Genomic DNA, 22,153 nt, shown 5'->3' on the forward strand with positions numbered 1-22,153 from the left:
CCATGCAGCGAGTAACTTCCTCTAAGATTAATACTCATCCTCGTTCTTTCTAAATCTCTTTCGCGATTGATTTCTTCTACTAATTAGACCTAGTAGAAGGCTTTGAATTACTGTATCAACCTAGTTCATATTTTCTCTTTACCCTAGAGTGGATCCCCATTCATTCTAGTTCACCATGTTCTTCTAGATTGATTTCGGAAAAGACATAACTTAGGATTCTCTAGGTTTTCGTTTCTTTTGCATTGATTGATGTTTAAACTATGTTGGTTCATGTTCTAGTATTATTTTAGAATTCTTTATGTATTTTTGGAGTAATTTAGAACCTAATCTAGAAGCCTTCAATCGTTCCAAGTCAATTTTGTCCTTACTCGGAGGGCAATTGCTTGCCCTAGTCGCCTCGGGCAACCAACTCGAGCAACCAGTCCCTGCAGTATTGGTTTTTGTTTCTTTGGGAAGCGTGAACTTACCCTCTGAGTGTCTCTTAGAAGTTGTGAGTCAATAGCAAGGTGAGGACGTTCACTGGCACATAACCATTGTTGCTTTCTTATTTGATTTTGAAACTTGCATATTAATATACATGTAATTGTTATAAGACATAGGAATGATGATTACGTTCTGAAATTATAGAGTCCAAGACAATTGTTTATGAAATTGATGTATGGACTAAACTTGAGGCGTTATGGACTTGAATTGGATTGTGGAGTGTGGATGTTGATTTAAACCTTTTACTTCTTTGTGGAAGGTTGTTTTTGTTGTGACTGTGAATTGGGGAATCCCTAGCTTGGTACTCCTAGCTTGGGGTATCAATGGCGGTGGTATGAGACATTATTCTCTAATGTCCCCAGCACTTTTCACTGGTTACTATTTGCTATGACGAGGAGGTCTAGAAGAGTATTAGATACCCCGTTATATCATCACCCTATCGGCGGGAGTATTGATGTCGAGTGACCCGTGGCAGTGGTATTTGGTTGGTGGGCATATAATAGGCATGGGCTCATGGGTGACCAAAAAGGCGATAAGTATGAGGGGACACGAGAGCTTCCTGCCCATTATATGTGGATGACCAATAGGGTTAAGGGAATGCATAGTCCGAGAATGATACGTTCACTCTAGATATGGAAAGATATTAAACCAAGAAGGCGAGAAGCATGAGGGGAGGTATCTGGACCTAGAATGATAAGATTGAGTAGTTAACTTGCATTCGGTTAGGTTTATCCCTGACACATGTCAGTTCTCATACCAACGGTGTGGTAAGAGAGTGGTGACCTAAACCCCAGCCATGGTGATTGTCACGCCTCAAGTTTTCACAAGCTTGGTGAGGCCCACATTATGGACATTCAATTGGGGCACGTGACAATTCCTTTCAGTATCATTATGTTTGTACCCACTAAAAACAGTGCTAAGCTAAACATTTCCAAGGACGGAAACAGATAACATGTTTGACAGTTTGACTCATATACATATGTATACGGTCCAAAGTCCAGTCTTATTGACATTGAGTTTCACCCTGTACCTAGTTAAATACATACAATCTCGAAAGAGATATGTACATTCCACAGTCCAATTTAACAAAACATCAGTTGCAAAAGAAATTCTCACCCTTTACTTTAAATTGTACTCTTGGATGCCAATACCTTTGCCCTTGTCTTGTGTCTGGGGACCTGTCAACGTTTACAATAATAAGCTTTGTGGGTCCAGTAAGCGATATAGTCAACCATGTAAGCAAACTAGTTAAATCATCATGCATCCATTATCACATCAAAGTCTTATGCCATTATGCATTTTAGTTTCCTTTTCATTTCCCTTTTCATTTTCCCTTTTTTTTTTCTTTATTAATCGAAACCTAAGCGCTAACTATAGAGAGAACACTCTCAGTATAAACCACACAAGTGGCATTAGTCTTAAAAGTTCTCATTAGGAGATTCTCTTTTTAGTCTCTTGGCACAAGGCCAGGTGTTCTTTACAGGAGACCATCATCGTTCTAGTCTATCTTTTCACTTTTCAGTCTCGCTGCCTTCTCTTGTGGGTACACTAGGTACCAGGACTTACAGAAGCCATTAACATTTTATTTCTTTCTTTATTCTTATTATTTCCTCCCTTTTCTTTCTTCTTCTTATGTTCAATTTTAGTGTTGCATTACTATATCCTATCTATTTCAGGTAGCTCTTGCATTTCAATTATCACTTTTCCGTATTTGAATAAGACTTGACACAATTCATACAATTATTCATACAATTATTCATACAATCTTATCATTTAAATAAGAAAATATTATAATTTTTTTAACTTAACAGTTCAAGCATTTCAATTCAAACATTTCAATCAAGTTCTTAAGTTTCATTCAACCCCATGCACTTCTGCTCTAATCACAAAGCAATATATCATACACTTCCATAGATTGCATAAGTGAAGGAATAAGATAGATTTTATATTAGCATGTGAATGTTACTTGCTCACTAAGTGAACCACCCACTTATAGCATATATAGGTTAGTCAATATCACTTACCTATTCCTATTTCATGTTTATCTTTCAACGTACCCTCTATCCTGTATTTTGAATGATTATCAATTATTTCCGAATACGTGGGAACCAAATAGGTTTTTCTCCTTATTTTCTCTCTCTTTATTTTCTTTCTCTGTACTCACCCTATTTATTTATTTCTTCGCTCTGCTTCCACACACAAAGTAATATCTCCTTTTTATTCTCTCTCTCAATTCTCTCAGTTCTCTTTCTTCTCTCTTTGTTCCCTTTTTCTATTATCTATATTTTCTTTAATTATTTTTTATTGGATATTTTTGACATTTTAGTTACCAATGAATTACCTTAGAAAAATAAAAATAAAATATCTTCCTAAATCCTATCCTTCCCTCAACAATTTTGTTTCTTTTTTCTCTATTTGAATTTTTGAAAAATAATAATATTTTCTATTTTGGTAAAATAAAAATACAATTCAACTGGTACTCTCTTAATAAATAAATTAATAAAATAAGAAACTAAAATCCTTATTTGAGATTCCATTAGTGTTTTATTCTTTTTCTTTTTTAAGAAAAGAGAATCAAGAAGGTGAATTTTCCCATTCAGTTTTCATTTTTATATTGTAAAAAAATAATCTAATTCTCTCCCTTTCTTACAAAAATCCATATTCTTTTTTTATAAAGCCAAAAATCTTTATCTGGGATTCGGGGGTTTTATTTTATTTTATTTTTTAACTTACAATTATATGAATATTCTTGATAGATTGTTGCCTTACAAACCTCATTCCTCCTATCTAAAATCTAAAATAAAAAAAATAAAAAATTTACTCCACTACTACAGTTGGACTCCAACTCCTCCAACTATATTTAAGCTTCCACTATCCATCGAATTCGTCTACAGCCGTTGCTTGCGGTTGAAAACTTCTTCATTAATAAAGATCTTGAAGCCCTAACTTGCTGCTAGATCTCAATTTATGCCTTTTCATTTTCAAATTCAGGAACCCTATTTCTGTTATTAGAGAGCATTGGTTTCTACTACGAGAGATGAGGATCTTCAGGAAACTAAGGCCTTATTGGATATAATTTGTGACTTACGAAGTATTCAAATTTTGGTGTTCGAAATTCTTCCCTCCCTTATTCTGCAGCTTAAGGCCACCTGAGGTAATATACATATTATTTCCCTGTTGCATTTGTATCAACGTCAATCTTAATATCTTCAATTCACGGGTACTACAATCATTTCCTCTCATCGATGGCTGAATTGTTTTGAATCTTTAGATTGTCTCTCTTTGCTTGAATAAGGAATTGATATTAATCTCCAGAATTACCATAGACAGGTAAATCAATCCAACCGCCCAACTTGATTTTGTTGTCCTTAACATTTATTCTTCTTGCACTGGATTGAATTTTTTGTTGCAAGTTCCTACTTTTCACAATGTTAGTTTTAGATTACTTAAATTTGATTTTGGACCCTTCTTATCAAAATTGAATTACTCATCCTGTTAAACAGACTACTTTGATGCAAGCTTGTTCTCTGCTTAAATGGAGTGTGAGTAGCATTTTATTTTGCTGCCTTAAATGGACATTCCCAATGCATTAAGCTCCTCCTTGTGGAATGTATGGACTACCCTTCAGAAAAAAATTTGATAAACAAGAATCCAATGAAGAATTTGATGAAGGGAACACACTGCATTGTTCTTCTTTTTCTTTATGATATACTTAAAACTATTGATTTACATTACTCTGATTCATTTTCTTGTGGCCAATGCTCTTTACAAATAATAAATAAACATGTCAACGGAGGCAAGGATATAATAAACATACAAAGAAAACCATGATCTCGAGAATAAACATGTCAACATACCCTCATCTCTAGTCCATCATGCTCCAAATCAAGCCCTTTCACACTAGAAAATTTGAATGGATCACTTGATGTGTAAAATTGCATTTCATAAAACCTTGGGTTTTCGTCTAGCAGGTGTACACGTATATCCAAAGTGGTTTTATTTGATTTGAAATGGATTCTCGAGAATCAAAACATTGATGTGTAATTCCATCAGACCTTGGATTCTCCAAAGTGGGTTTCTATAAACCCTTGATCCTCTCATTGGATCCATTCAAGAAAGCACAACAATTGGGAGGAACAGAGAACTGTAGGAACTATGGCTCTGATGCCAATGTTGGTAAAACTCCATATATATCTATTTGATAATAGAAGAGAAAGATCCTTACCTGGATTCGCTTTTTCGCAATATAGAATTACCGTAGCAGAAGTAAATTGGATCCACATCCTTGTTCTTCCATGAAATTGTCACCGGTTTGATTCCACAATCATGAGGAAAATAAATGTATTCCACAACCCAAATGCTTTGTGGATGGATGGTGTAAGATTGAGATCCAAAGCAAGGAGAAGAAGATCCTCGAACAATTTCTCCTTCCTACGTTTCTTGGAGAGAGGGGGAGAGAGAGAGAGAGAGAGAGAGAGAGAGAGAGAGGGAGCCGCCTTTCAGGAAATTTTACATACGAATAATGTGATCTCTTACTCAAGTTATGCGGTGGTTACCAAAATATATAACCCTATATGTTATAACCGCCCGCAAGTGAGTTTCCAATTTTTCCCTTGGGCATATAATTATATTAATAATTAATAAATTCCAACATGGGAACAAATTTCTTAAATAGTGATGCATTTTAGCATTGCTTCCTGTGTTTGGAGAATTTCTTAATGAAGTTTATTGGGTTTCATAATTATTTTTCAGCTTCTATTTCACTTTTTGTATGTCATAAAAAAGCGAATGAGTTCCTTATGTCTACAATGCTTCAGCATCATGGGAGGTTGGTATAAGTCCAACCTTTGTTCCATACCTAATATGCAATTTGTGATTTTATTGAAAATTTTAGTGATTCATGTATATTTGTAGGGTCATAGTTCCCCAATTTGTATTTAGCCATAGCTTTTATATTCGATGATAGGTTCAAACGTACATAAATTAGGTTTCATAAACCAATTAAATGTGGAAAGAAAAAGACAAAGGGAAAGGGGGATGGGGAAAAAAAAAAGGGTTAGAAGAGAATGTTTGGTTAAAAAAAAAAAATTTTTTTTTTGGGGGGGGGTAAAAATTTGTTTGGTTATTGGGGGAGGTGAAAAAAAAAAAACTAAAAAAAAAAAAAAAGGGGATACAATCCCCACCGCCTCAATGACACCTGAGGGAAAGGAGAACACACCTGGCAGTCAAGTCGTGCGTAGAGCTTCACGAATGAGACAAACTCCAGGGTATTTGAGGGATTACCTATGTAAATAGTGGAAGGATATCTGTAGGAGAGAAAGTATAGAAATTGGGGAAATGATACAGCTGTTGCTAATTTGTTAGGCAGCATGAGCTGTGTTGTAACAACCTACAGATTATCGGCTTTATAAGCATGATGCGAGATAAAGAAGGAATAGAATATTACTCTCAACTCTAAAGTCTCTGCTCTATCTCTTACCTTCGTCCATATCTCTCCTCATTCTTCCTTCTTATCCTTAAAAACTTCCTCTGTCTCTATCATTGGTCCGACCTACCGGATATGGTTGAAGGAACCAGAGCACGGCAAGCTGAAGAGATCCTTCGACAGCTGAGCAATGCTTCCACTGACCACGCCTCCCAGATTGGTTCTCTACACGATTCAATGTCTGAACAACGCGACGTTCTCGCAGCACAACAGAATACCTTAGCAGAGCAGAAACTTATGCTCGCAGAAATTATGTCCAAGTTAACATCTATGGATGGGAGAGTAGATGGGAGAGTAGCATCAGGCTCACTGCCGCCGGAAAATAGAGGAATACTGGGATCTCCTCCATTGGGATCTCCTCCATTTAACCACAGCGTCACCTCGACCAGTTCAATCCAAACTCGAGCTGCTCGCGTCGATTTTCCCAGATTCAATGGCGCTGATCCCATCGGATGGATCTTCCGAGCTGAGAAATTTTTTGACATACATGGAACTCCAGATGACCAACGCCTCAATCTAGCTTCAATTCACATGGAAGGGCTTGCGTTACAGTGGTTCCAATGGGTAAGCAAGGCTAATCTCTTTACTACTTGGGCCTCCTTTACACGAGCACTTGAAATACGATTTGGACCAACTGACTTCGATGATCCGAGAGCCTCTCTCGCCAAGTTGACCCAGACGACAACCGTCGCAGATTACCAAGCCCAATTTGAAGCGCTTGCTAATCGCGTGGAAGGTTTACCCACCGATTGCTTGGTTAGTTTCTTTGTATCCGGCCTCCGATCTGATATACAGAGCGAGGTCAAGGCTTTTCGCCCAAAGGAATTAATGGATGTTGTTATGCTCGCACGAGTTCAGGAGCAAAAATTTCTCGAATCCAAACGCTCATATGTCAGGGCCACACCATTATCTTCACGACCGCCCCCACTAATTAACACCACTGGCAGCTATGTCCAACCAAAACCTTATTCTCCACCTGCAAGCACCGGAATCCCAATTAAACGTTTATCCACAACCGAAATGGTACAGCGAAGGGAACGAGGACTCTGCTTCAATTGCGATGAGAAATATGTTCCCGGTCATCGTTGTAAGACGCGGCATTTGCTGCTCATGGAATATGACGACGACATTCCGGAAGGGGTTGCTCGCCCTGATGATCAAACAAATACCACAGCCGTAGCAGACATGGATTCTATGTTAACCACTGAAATTTCCTATCATTCATTGGCAGGTATATCTACTCCAACCACTCTTCGTTTTATTGGGTATGTTAATGGACAACCTCTGCAGATACTGGTTGACGGTGGGAGCACGCACAATTTTGTGCAAACCCATGTTGCTCGCCGATTAGGAATGGCCATTACTGCCGCTCCGAGTATGTCGGTCCTTGTCGGAGATGGTAACCGTTTACTTTGTGAAGGTCAAATTCCAGACTTGCCCTTGGTAATCCAGAATTATACCACAGTGATCCAAGCTTATGTCTTACCCTTAGTTGGGGCCGAATTGATATTGGGAGTACAGTGGTTGGCCCAATTGGGCCCAGTATTGTTCGATTACACCAAACGAACCCTTGCCTTCACCGTGGATGACACTCAAACGATATTAGTTGGTACAGGTGGACCATCATCCGAACCCATTCACTATCACGGGCTGAAGGGTTTACTACAAGCCCATAATCAGGATACCTTATTTTTATTGTCTATGGATGGGCCCCCAGTAAACCTTCCGGAAAATTGGGCTCCAGAAATCCAGCAGCTACTCACAGATTATGAGGATATTTTTCTTGAACCACCCGGGCTTCCTCCACCACGCACTCAAGACCACAGCATCCCTTTACAGCCCGGAAGTCAGCCGGTTAAGGTGCGACCTTATCGGTACCCTTATTTTCAAAAAAATGAGTTGGAGAGACAAGTAACCACCATGTTACAATCGGGTATCATACGGCCCAGTCCAAGCCCTTTTTCATCTCCCGTCCTATTGGTTAAGAAGAAAGATGGTACTTGGAGATTTTGTGTTGACTATCGGGCCCTAAATGTGATTACTATTAAAGATCGGTTTCCCATCCCAACAATCGATGAGTTATTTGATGAATTGCATGGCGCCCGTTATTTTTCGAAATTAGACCTTCGCTCGGGATATCATCAGGTTCGTGTACGAGTGGAAGATATCCATAAAACGGCTTTCCGGACTCATGAGGGTCATTATGAGTTCTTGGTCATGCCATTTGGGCTCACCAACGCCCCCTCGACCTTTCAAGCCATGATGAATGACATTTTTCGCCCTTACCTCCGCCAATTTGTTTTGGTTTTCTTTGATGACCTCTTGGTCTATAGCCCATCTTGGCCTACCCACCTTTCCCACTTGACACAGGTGTTTGCTACTCTCCGAGCCCATCAACTATTTGCCAAAAGGGCCAAGTGTTCGTTTGGGCAGCTCACTATTGATTATCTTGGGCATAAGGTTTCGGGTAATGGGCTTGAGGTGGATCCAGATAAAATAACCCATGTCTTGCAGTGGCCTACACCAAAAAATGTCCAAGACGTTCGCGGCTTCTTGGGCCTTACGGGCTACTATAGGCGCTTTATACAGGGGTATGCCAAATTGGCCAGCCCACTTACTGATCTACTTAAACATGGAACATTCTCATGGACCGATTCAGCTCAGCAGGCATTCCAAACCCTTCAACAGGTATTAATCCATGCTCCTATCCTTGCATTACCAAATTTTGACTTGCCTTTCACCATCGAAACAGATGCGTATGGATCCGGTATTGGGGCATTACTATCTCAAAATGGACATCCTATAGCATACTTTAGCAAGAAATTATCATCTCAATTACAAGCTGCATCCACTTATGTACGTGAAATGTATGCCATCACTCAAGCTGTGGCTAAATGGAGACAATATCTTTTGGGGCGCAAATTCATTATCAAGATTGATCAAAAGAGTTTGAAGGAGCTCTGTACTCAAGTTGTTCAAACCCCTGAGCAGTATCATTGGCTTACCAAATTAATGGGGTACGTCTTTGATATCGAATATAAACCAGGAATACAAAATGGAGCCGCGGATTCTCTCTCACGGTCTCCAGCTCCCTCTTTTCACTCCTTCACAGTGGGTTTTCCCCAACTGGACTTCTTAGATGAATTACGCATTGCGGTATCTACATCGTCTGAGTTGCAGACACTCTGTTCTAAGATTCAGGCAGCACCGCACCTGTACCCTGCATACACCCTTCATGATGGCCTTCTATACCACCGGCACCGCCTTGTTTTACCAGCAGGTTCCTTGTTCTGCAAATAGTTCTTGACGGAATTCCATGACAGCCCGATTGGAGGACACTCAGGATATGTTGGAACTTACAAACGCATCAGTGCTAATGTATTTTGGAAGGGTATTCGAAAGGATGTTAAACAATATGTCGCTCACTGTGTTGTTTGCCAGCATATGAAAACAGCGACAACAGCTCCACTGGACTGTTACAACCCCTGCCAATCCCTTCTGCACTTTGGGATGATGTCTCGCTATGGATTTCATAACCGGACTACCTTGTTCACACGGCAAAACAGTTATTATGGTCGTGGTTGATCGACTCAGCAAATATGCTCATTTCCATGCCTTACCGACTCACTTCTCCAGCTCTAAGGCTGCAGCGATGTTCACTTCTGAAATTATTCGTCTACATGGCCTTCCGCGATCGATTGTTAGTGATCGCGACCCATTGTTTGTAAGTGGTTTTTGGAAGGAGTTATTTCGATTACAAGGCACCACCATCAACCTTAGCACGGCCTACCACCCACATCTTGATGGCCAAACAGAGGTAGTAAATCGCTGCTTGGAAATATTCTTACGCTCATTTGTCGAAACAGAGCCTTCCCGTTGGGTTCAATTCCTCAGCTGGGCCGAACTCTGGTACAACACCAGCTATCATTCTTCCACTGGTACTACTCCCTTTGAAGCCCTATATGGTCGTCCACCACCAGCATTGATCAAATATATTCCAGGTAGCACCGTCAATGTTGCCGTCGAGCAAGAATTGACTGCCCGCGATGTTGCTCTGACTCACCTAAAACTCTGCCTTCAGCGTGCTCAAGCTCAAATGAAGCATCAGGCTGATAAACACCGTCTTGATAAAGAGTTTCAAGTCGGCGACTGGGTGTTGGTCAAATTACAGCCGTATCGCCAAATTTCTGTTGCTGCTCGCTTGAATCAGAAGCTTTCCAAGCGCTTCTTTGGGCCCTTCCGTATTTGTGGTCGTGTTGGCAAGGTAGCGTATCGCTTAGACTTACCATCGACAGCCCTCATCCATCCTGTCTTCCATATTTCTGTTCTGAAGAAATTTATTGGCGAACCCCCTGCATCTTCATCCACATCTCCTGCACCCCTTCCGGCAGCCTGTCCAGTTCCTCTTGCCATTCTTCAACATCGTACCTTGCTTCGTAGTGGTACCACCGTTCCTCAGGTCCTGGTTTAATGGCGTGATTTGCCACCTGAAGATGCTACCTGGATCGATTTGCAGACCCTGCATCGTCATTTTCCACAACTTAACCTTGAGGACAAGGTTCCTCTTGCTGCGGATAGTAATGATACAATCCCCACCGCCTCAATGACACCTGAGGGAAAGGAGAACACACCTGGCAGTCAAGTCGTGCGTAGAGCTTCACGAATGAGACAAACTCCAGGGTATTTGAGGGATTACCTATGTAAATAGTGGAAGGATATCTGTAGGAGAGAAAGTATAGAAATTGGGGAAATGATACAGCTGTTGCTAATTTGTTAGGCAGCATGAGCTGTGTTGTAACAACCTACAGATTATCGGCTTTATAAGCATGATGCGAGATAAAGAAGGAATAGAATATTACTCTCAACTCTAAAGTCTCTGCTCTGTCTCTTACCTTCGTCCATATCTCTCCTCATTCTTCCTTCTTATCCTTAAAAACTTCCTCTGTCTCTATCACATAGCATGTGCATGCCATTACTATTGCGGGGGGGGGGCCCTTTTTATGTTTTTTTTTCAAAAAAGGAACTTTCCCTAAAAAAAAATTAAATAATAGGAAATTCATTAATTTTAACTTATCCATTACCAAACATACAATATATAAAGCCTATTAGCCTAGATGAATAAGTGTCCGAAAAATTGATTGGTACCAAATTCAGTATGCTCGGTCCTTGTTTTTCACTTTGCTGCTGCCAAAGGCCATAATGAGGTGCTTTCTACTTCCTACTACCTTTCTCCATTATGTTGATGTTGTTATCTTTTTTTTTGGTTTTCCAACCCATTTGGATTTCTCCCTTGTCCGTTCAATTGTTATATTGCAGCTTAAGTATCTTGAAAATTTCTCTTTATCTACTGTCTTGTTTATTCTCTTTTCAATCATGATCTTCCAAAAACTTATGCCGATTAATTCATTTTTCTTGTCAGTAATTTGCCAACTTTGTTTATTGATGATCAAGTTATAGTTTGAGTGAGAAACTTGGTGATATCTAGACAACATTCATGTAGGCTTCCCAGTGTGAACACATGGAAGTTGTTCAAGACTCTTCTGCTATTATAAAAGCAATGTAAGCCTTTGTTTGTTTTACTTCTTCCTTTTGTAGTTCCTTGACCAACTCTTTATGTTTCTTTCTGATAACAAACGGGTTAAGTATTCATTTTAACAAAGTAGACTACCCTAGTGGTAGGGCATTAATTCACTTTGTTTATTATTTAGGTTACAAGATAGATTACCTTAATGGTAGGATATTAATTCATTGTGTAGCTTTAAATTGGCATGTTAGATGTATCAGAGTTCTGGTGGCCGATTTTATCCCCAGAGTTCCTTATGAGGTAATCAGATTCAAACAAACGGTGGTAAAGGGGGATAATACAAATTTGAGATACGACCAATCATGTGATTTCCCATCTTCCCTACCTGTATTAAGTTTACAATTCATAAAAAGTATGCTTTTGGTGCAAAAGCTCTATGGATGAGCTTTCCAACATTACTTCTGTTCATTTTGTAAATTGCTATAATAAGGTTATTTTATAGCACAAGTTTATAGATACAATCTCCTATAGTCCTATATGAATCTTATGCTTTTTTATTCAAACTTGGGATCAATGACCTAATCCTGACTTTCTTTCTCTACCCTTTTTTTCCTATTATCACTTACATTATTTTTTAAGACAATACGTTTGATATACAATATTCTTTCCAGTTTTAAATAAAGTTGTAGATGGTGGTTCAATTTCTCTCATATGGCTGCTATGAATGGATACTCTGATTATGTACAGCTCCTACTTGACAGTAATGTGATTGCCTTTGCTATAACGTACATTTTATTATGGAACATTGATGGTTTAATAGGTACATTGTTATTTTTTATTGGATTTTTCTTCGGTCAGTTGATCTTGTTTCCTTTTAACCTATCACATATAATTTTTTTTAGGAGTTGTAAGCACTCCTCGGACTATGCTGCTTGTGGAGGAAAATTAAAATGTTGTCAGGTGATTGAATTTGGATTAGGAGTTCAAGTTTATTTCTAATTAAGTTTGGACTTATTTTTTTTAAGAATTAGAATAGAATGGTTGTAATATTAATTTTCATTTTACTCTCTCCCCCCGCCTCTCTCTCCCTCTTGCTCTTGCTATACTAAAACGGGGTCAAAGAAAGAGGGGAAAAGAAAGACTTACAAAACATGCATTAATCAACCTGCAAGCCAAAAAAACACAAAGAGCAACGTGCACATGTTATGCATTAACAATTATTGTATACATTGCCTATTTTTGAAAAGTATTTGTCTTCAAATCTTGTGCTATAAACTTTATTCATGAATTATTTCTTAGGTTGTTGTTCTCATATATCATTTATAATGCCATGCTTGAGTTATGTTTGATTCTTTTCTTCCCTAAAGTTCCATGAGGCCATTGCTTGTGAAGGATCTTAAGAGTTCAAAAAAGACAATATAATCCAAGAACCACCTACAAAATGTGCACTCAAAAGTCCCCTCTTGATTATTCTCATCAACTTTATGACAAGTACAGTGAATCCTTCAAATAATGCATTACTTAAATGATGTACTTTTCCCCCCAAACTTTGATTCTATGAAATCCATGTATTTCATTGGAAAACCTTTTGTATGACTTCCTCTTCTCCAACCCCAAGGAGAACGAATAGAATATCAAAAGCTTGGTTGATCTTCTCCAACTCGCATATATTGAAGGTTTTCTCTGTCTCTCCATCTCCAATTCACATACAACAAAGGGTTCTTTTAGATCTTCGAATCAAAAGTGGGTTTTTCAACCAATATCGTATCAAATTTCAAGGTCTCCATGAATCTATTTTCAGCTTCTTTTGTTTTCAGATTAACATAGAAGTGGAAAGAAAAATATAAAAATTAATTTATTTGGCTTAATAAACATACAAATCGGAAGGAAAAAGAAAAAATAACAAAATATTCAAAGGTAAAATAAAAATATTTGGACAAAGTATGAAGGAGCTCTGTAGAAATTGCAATATCTAAATCTTTAGATGATTTTTTCAGTGGGAAAAATATTATGTAGTATATAAGGATAGACGAAATTAATAATTAGTGCATTGTGTTAAATAATAAAATAAAATAAAATAAAAAACTTTGTTTAAGATCTATTCTTTTTGTTAAGTAAAGAATCAGACTTTTAATAGAACTGTAGATTGAAATATATACATTTATATATCAAAGACACTCATTCCTGCGACAACAGTTGCTCCACGAACACCAAAACTCATTAGTTCCAAAAGAATTATCAAAGACAACACAATATACAAAGAATCGATACTGTTCACTTAAAACCTGAACCTTGGGAGTTCTAAAACATCCTAACGCAACTTCTTCATGACAAGTTCAGGCCACTCCACTAATGGGGAAGAAGTCTGCATCTTAGTCTTTGCAAAAAAAGTCAACAATGGGATTTGCCTTCTTGTAACAGTGGGTAATCTTCCAATCAATTTGCTCCATATAGGCTTTCGATTCGTACTAGAGCTGCAACACAAACCAAGGAATTCTAAGCTCTTTCATTGCCAACACCACTGATATATAATCAGCTCAATACAAAGTATCTCAACACCCAAAAATCGAGTAGTAGCCAACCCTTTCATCAAACCCATGAATTATGCCTCTAAGCTTGTCTTCACATCTAAGTACCAATGTGAAGAGGACAGGGGTGGAGTCAGGATTGAACATTGGGGGGGGGGGGGCGAATAATAAGTCTAGATCACCTCTTCGTCGAACGAGCACTAATGTCTTTTCACCATATATATTATGTGGAATGCGGGACCCACCCACTATAGGTCTCACCTCTGAATTATTTTATTATATTCGGACATAGGGTCCACATTAAAAATTTAAGTAAATTAATATGAGGACTAAAATATCGATAATGTTATAAATAATATTTATTATGGATGTCCATTACCCCAAAGAGATTGTACTTCCAATTGAAGATCTCAATTACCTCAGGATGCAATATTGGTGAAGATCACAACCATCTCATTACACAAATTGGCAGTCAATATTTCCATTCTATGCACCTTCTATCTTGGGTGGCAATCTATGTTTCCATATCAAGAATATCTTATTGTATGCAAGAATCATATATTGTATTTCCATATCAGAGTAGATGCTCCTTCTACTATAAATATGTAATGCACTCAACTGAATGAATTAGTTCTAATTGAACTCATCTTGTCTTTCTTCTTTGTATCTAATATATTTTCTCTTTATTTTATAACACGTTATATTTTCTCTTTATTTTATAACACGTTATCAGCACGATTCCGCTCGAAGAACGAATCCGCTCGAAGTATTGCGTTTTGAAAAGAAAGACAGCAGACTTTGTATCTAATATGTATCATTATGTTTTCTATTCCAAAGTGAAAAGAATGATCGACCTCCTCGCACGTTTTTGTAAACAATGGAGTTTACTTTGTCCATCTTGAAATGTAAGTGGATCATGATAAAAAGGTATGTGTTTTATTGAATCTAAGAATCAATCAAATAATAAGATATTATGTTGCTTTAACGATTGTGGTTTTATTTATTGTATATAGTGGTTGCTAGCTTTGCACCACAAATATTGTTAAATGCACCTGAAGTTGCAAGATTTGAAACTGTAAATGAATACAGTTCTACAGATGCACATGAAGTTGCATGACTTGAAACTGTAAATAAGTACAGTTCTACAGATGCACATGAAGTTGCAAGATTTGAAACTGTAAATAAGTACAGTTCTGCAGATGCACTTGAAGTTGCAAGATTTAAAACTGTAAATAAATACAGTTCTGCAGATGCACATTAAGTTGCAAGATTTGAAACTGCAAGATTTGAAACTGTAAATAAATACAGTTCTGTAGTTTTTGAAATTAATTCTCTTTTGAAATTTTAAGGAGAAAATATTATTCATGAAAATATCCCAGCAAATTTTCAAGTTTCAGATTTGTTGTTACAATAGTAATATTGTAAAAGGAGTTTTAAGAAATACTCTGAATGATATCATGCCTATTTGTGGCTGAATAAAATAATGGACTATTAATGAAAAGTCATGAAGCTCGTCTTATTGGTTCTGTTCCATTCCCTGAAGTGAATACAACAATTCATGATATGTCTGAAAGAAGGCAAAATTAAAATTATGGTCATGATTGTGGAAGAGGATGAGACAAAAGATGGAATAATTACCGTCATTATTATGGAAATAAATAAGAGAATAATAAGGATTCTCAATATAACAATTCAAGGAGTGAAGATAATATTTCTTACCGATGTGGTATGAAAGCTATTAGACATGCATCTGTTATACTCCACAATATTTAATTAAGTTTTGTCAAGCCTTAATTAAAGAAATAAAAATAATGTGGAGATAAATTGGATTTTCCAAAATCATGATACTTGAGCAATTTTTGCCTATTAAAGTGATGATTTTAATGGCTTCACAAATACTACACATCTAGATGCTACAAACTCTTTTGAAGATTATAGTTGAAGATTTGATTATGTAATTCTTTTATCTTCAAATCTCATCTCATATGTTAGTTTATCTTAAATTTAATCTTTTTCTTCTATAATTTTGTTATTGACTTTTTATATATCTTTTAATATATTTTGTTTCATTTTGATGAAGAATGTGAATATTGTTTTATATGCTGTGACGCATATTATACTGAGAGAAAAATATACATATTTCTCTTATTTGATGATGCGGAAGTCAATGTTCATATAAAATCGGTAGTACAACATTGATTGGAAGGAGCTAATCTATTATTATCTGGGAGATAAAATTGGCTATGAATAATTCATTATTTTGTAATAAGTCTCAAAGAAACTTATTAAGTTTCAAAACTATTTGCCAAAATGATTATCAGATTGAGACTACAAATAATGATATAAGTAAATATCTATACAAAGGTATTAGATATTTCTCCCAATTTGTACTACAAGAATATCGCATGGTTGAAACACATGCTTGGGTAAATCAAATGAACATTGATTCCAATAATTTTATTATTTGGCATGACCGGTTGGACCATACCGGATCAAGTATGATGCGAAAAATTATTGAAAATTCAATTGTCATCCATTGAAGAACCCGAAGATTCTTCAATTAAGTGAATTTTCTTGTATTGTTTGTTCTCAAGAAATATTTATTATTAAATATTCACCAGCTAAAGTTGATATTGAACATTCTACGTTTTTGAAACATATAGAGGGTGAAATGTATGGGCCCATTCACCCATCATGTGGACCATTCAGATAATATATGATTTTAATAGATGCATCTATAAAGTGGTCACATGTATGTTCATTATGAACTCGCAATTTGGTGTTTGCGAGATTGTTTGCTCAAATAATGAGATTAAGAACATAATTTATGAATTATAAGATAAAGACAGTTTGTCTTGATAATGCTGGTGAATTTACATCTCAGGCTTTATGATTATTGTATAACAATTGAGATCACAGTTAAATAGCCTGTTACTCATGTTTATATCCAAAATGGTTTGGTAAAATTATTTATTAATTGTCTCCAATTAATTGCTAAACCATTGTTTATGAGAACAAAGCATCATTTGTATGCATGAGGCCAAAAGGTTGTCATAAATTCTCCTTATTACAATTGGCTTATGGTCAGAAGCCAAATATTTCTCATCTTAAAATTTTTGGATGTACGGCTTACGTTCCAATTGCTCCACCACAGCGTACAAAGATGAGTCCCAAAATAAAGTTGGGAATATATGTTGGATATAAATCTCCTTATATAATTCAATATATTGCTAAGGATAGGAGATTTATATAATGCAATACTTGCTAAGTATTATTTTGATGAATTAGTTTTTCCAACATGAGGGGGAGAGAATAAACAGTTGGAAAAAGAGATTGATTGTATGCATTATCATTATCTCATTAGTTCCTCGCACTGAGCACTGTGAACTTGAAGTTCAAAGGATAATGCAATAAATATTATAAATCAACTGTCAGATTTCTTTGACCTCGCTAAGAGTTACTAAATCTCATATTCCATTTGTAAATGCTCCAATTAGAATTGATGTCCCAAACAGGATAATATATCAGGTGCAAATGAAATTAAACCACGTTTAAAACGTGGAAGATCAATCGGTTCCAAGGATAAAATCCTAGAAAATGAAAGGAGCAAATGATCAAGATGGTCATAATATGGAGACAATTGATTATAAAGATCCTGAAGACATAACTTTCTATGAAACCCCAGAAGAGGTTCAGGTACCTGAAATAATGAAGAGATCTCGATTAATTATGTCATTGCAGGAAAAAAATGGAACCGAAAAGATAAAGTTGTCGACAACATTTTTGCATATTATGTTATTGTTGAAATAATACATCAAGACGAGGATCTTGAATATAAATTTGTTGATGAATATAAATCAATAAATGATTGGCCAAAATGTAGAGACGCAATTCAAGCAGAATTGAATTCGCTTAAAAATTAAAATTTTTGGACCTGTAGTCCAACATCTGAAGGTATAAAGCCAGTGAGGTACAATTAAGTTTTCTGCGAAAAATGAAATGAGAAAAAAATAATAAAATCGTGATATATAAAGCATGAATTATGGCACAAGAATTTTCGCAGATGCTTGGCATTGATTACATGGAAACATGTTCTCTTGTGGTGGATGCAATCACCTTCAGATATCTTATTAATCTGGCAGTATATGAAAATTTTGACATGCGTCTAATGGATATTATTACAGCTATTTATATGGCTCACTCGAGTGTGAAATATATATGAAAATCCCTGAAGGATTCAAAATGCCTAAAGCACATAAAAATTCCTTGGAAGTTTGTTCAATAAGGCTTCAAAGATTATCAAGGCATATATGGTAATCTCCTTCGTGGATATTTACTAAATGAAAAGCATAAAAATGATCTAATTTATTATTGTGCCTTTATTAAAGAATGTAGATCTAATTTTAGTAAATATATATGATGATGATTTAAATATCATCGAAACTCCTGAAGAATTTCCAAAAGAAGTAGATTATTTTAAGAAAGTTGAAATGAAAATCTTGAAAAGACAATGTTTTGTCTTGATTTGTAAATTGAGCATTTGACGAATGAAATATTCGTTCATCAATCAACTTATATAGAGAATATTTTGAAGAGATTTTATCTAGATAAAATACATCCATTGAGTATCCCAATGGTTGTGAGATCGCTCAATATAAAGAAAGATTCATTTCGACCCCAATAAAACAGTGGAGAATTTCTTGGTCCTGAAGTACCATATCTTAGTGCAATTTGGGCATTAATGTATCTTGCTGATAATACACAATCGGATGTAGCATTTTCTATAAGTGTATTAACAAGATTTATTTATTTATTCTCCAATACGAACACACTGAAATGTTATAAAACATATATTTCAGTATATTTGAGAAATTATTGATATGATATTATTTTATGAATGTTGATATCAACTTACTAGTTTTGCAGATGCAGGATATTTATCTGATCTACATAAAACTAGATCTCAAACATGCTATTTATTTTCAAGTGAATGTTAGTTATTTTATATTTGGTTAAGATCAATGATACAACACATTCATGAAGCATGCAGTCTTCTACTAGAAGAAGGAATTTCAACAATATTATATGAAGATTATGCTGCATACAAAGCTCAATTGAAGGGATGATACATCAAAGAAGATAGAACGAAACATATTTCACCGAAATTCTTCTTCACTCTTGATCTTCAATGAAATGGTAAAATATATGTTCATTGAATTCGTTCAAGTGATAACTTGACAGGTTTATTTATTGAAGCGTTGCCTACTTCAAATGTTGAGAAGTTGGTATATGATAATGGAATGTAAGTATTCAAAGATACTCAATGATGTTATCATCAGGGGGAGTAAAATACGTGCTGCACTCTTTTTCCCTTAACCAAGGTTTTATCCCACTGGGTTTTCCTGGTAAGGTTTTTAATGAGGCGACTACCAATACGTATTATTTAGATATGTATACTCTTTTTCCTTCACTAAGATTTTTTTCCCACAGGGTTTTTCTTAGTAAGGTTTTAACGAGGTACATTATCTATTGATGGACATCCAAGGGGGAGTGTTATAAATAATATTTATTATGGATGTCCATTACCCCAAAGAGATTGTACTTCCAATTGAAGATCTCAATTACCTCAGGATGCAATATTGGTGAAGATCACAACCATCTCATTACACAATATTGGCAGTCAATATTTCCATTCTATGCACCTTCTATCTTGGGTGGCAATCTATGTTTCCATATCAAGAATATCTTATTGTATGCAAGAATCATATATTGTATTTCCATATCAGAGTAGATGCTCCTTCTACTATAAATATGTAATGCACTCAACTGAATGAATTAGTTCTAATTGAACTCATCTTGTCTTTCTTCTTTGTATCTAATATATTTTCTCTTTATTTTATAACAGATAACACAATTATAAGTAAATTATAAAAAATATATTGAAATAAAACATAGGGGCTAAAATTGTGGGAGACAAACTTTAAAAAATCATGAAGAAAAATGTGGGAAAGAAATCGTAGAAAAAGAAAATATATTGATTTGAAGTCTATTAACTAATTAAATATGGAGAAAACAGTCAATTTCCATAGATTAAGTAAGAAAAAATCAATGATTATGATTAGATCTAATAATATTAATGGCTAAAATTCTAAACATCCAACTAATAAAGCTTAAATTTTAAATTGCAATTAGTAGGAATCAAAAGTTTAGGGATTTGATTACGATTAGATCTCATAAAATTGATAGCTAAAATTTTAAATGAGATTTAAATTTCTATTAATATGAATGGAAATTTTAGGAGAAAGTTTAGGAATTAAAAAATATCAATGATTATAATTAGATCTGATAAAATCAGTGGCTAAATTCTAATGAGATTTAAATTGGTATTAGTAGAATAGAAATTCTAGGAGAAAGAAAGAACAACAAAATAAAAGAAATTTTCAATTATGTTTACTGAAAAGAATACTAGAAAAATCCTAAGTGAGAGAGAGAGGAATAATTTGAGAAAAAGAAAATGAATACCTAATAATTATGGAGAAGATTTATGAAGACTCCAGTGTCTACTAACTACTCTACTATTTTGTGAGACATGTGAGGAAAGAAAAAAAAAAGAGAGAAAAAAAAAATAGGGAATAAAAGAGGAGATTAGGAGAGAATAAATAGGGAAAAATTCATGGATCCTGAGTTAGTTTTTAATTAGGATTTAACTTTTAATTCCTTAAAATTGGGGGTTTAACAGTAATCATTAGATAATAATTAAGAATGACATCTATACCCATCATCTTTATCTTAAACTTTTTTTTTTAATTTTTTTTTTGGAGGGGTCAAATAGTAGTATTTCACATGTGAAGTGAGAGAAACAAGGAGAAAATGTAGGATAATCGGAATTTTAAAAAAGCCCTGGGGTAGGGTTGGGGGGGGGGGAGGTGGGCACGAAAGAGGATACAATATAACATCCCTTCTTACCCTACATGTGTAGTCACGTGCATTTGCAGTTTGCGCATGCAGTTTTTACTAATATATATATATATATATATATATGAGGATACTGTTATAAAATAAAACAAATATATTGAATACAAAGAAGAAATATAAGATGAGTTCGACTCTTCTATTGAGTTAGTCATTACATATTTATAATGGAACTAGCATCTTCTCTGATATGGTAATATCAAAGTCTACAAAGAAATACAATATATAATTCTCATACACAATAAGATAATCTTAATATGAAGTGATAGATTGCCACTCAAGATAGAAGGTGCATAGAATGGAAATATTGACTGCCAATATTGTGTAATGAGATGGTTGTGATCTTCACCAATATTGCATCCTGAGGTAGTTGAGATCTTCAATTGGAAGTACAATCTCTTGGAGGTAATGGACATCCATAAATAAATATTATTTATAACACTACCTTTGGATGTCCATCAATAGATAATGTACCTCGTTAAAACATTACTAAGAAAAAACCCTATTGGAAAAAATCTTAATGAAGGAAAAAGAGTATATATATCTAAATAATACGTATTTGTAGCTGCTTCATTAAAAACCTTACCAAGAAAACCCAGTAGGACAAAACCATGGTGAAGGGAAAAAGAGTGCAGCACGTATTTTACTCCCTCTGATGAAAACATCATTGAATATCTTTGAGGACGCACATTCCAATATCATATACCAGCTTCTCAAAATTTGAAATAAGCAATACCTCAGTAAATAAATCTGCCAAATTATCATTTGACCGAATTCAATGAACATCGATTTCACCATTTTGCTGAAGATCATGAGTGAAGAATAATTTCAGTGAAATATATTTCATTCTATCTCCTTTGATTATCATCCCTTCAATTAAGCTATGCATGCAGCATTATCTTCATATAATATTGTTGAAATCTCTTTTTCTAGTAGAAGACTACATGCTTCCTAAATGTATTGTATCATTGATCTTAATCAAATATATTGTCGACTTACTTCATAAATCATTATTATCTCTGCATGATTTGAAGAAGTGACAGCTATAGTTTATTTTGTTGAATGCCATAAAATAGCTAACCTTCACTTGTGAATAAATAATATGTTTAAGATCTAGTTCTATGTAGATGAGATAAATATCCTACATTTGTATAACAAGTA

The 22,153-nt window shown here is 35.4% G+C and overlaps 1 protein-coding gene across 1 annotated transcript; it reads left to right on the forward strand.

Moving 5' to 3' along the window:
• The first annotated feature begins 6,043 nt into the window (after nucleotides 1-6,043).
• On the forward strand, nucleotides 6,044-9,268 carry LOC149012496 (uncharacterized). Its single transcript, XM_089157621.1, has one exon. The coding sequence runs from the start codon at nucleotides 6,044-6,046 to the stop codon at nucleotides 9,266-9,268; it is 3,225 nt and encodes a 1,074-aa protein (XP_089013747.1).
• Nucleotides 9,269-22,153: the final 12,885 nt, after the last annotated feature.

The sequence above is a fragment of the Hakea prostrata genome, chromosome 6, assembly GCF_041222555.1.
Source record: "Hakea prostrata isolate BN-2017 chromosome 6, UWA_Hpros_2, whole genome shotgun sequence".
NCBI lineage: Eukaryota > Viridiplantae > Streptophyta > Magnoliopsida > Proteales > Proteaceae > Hakea > Hakea prostrata.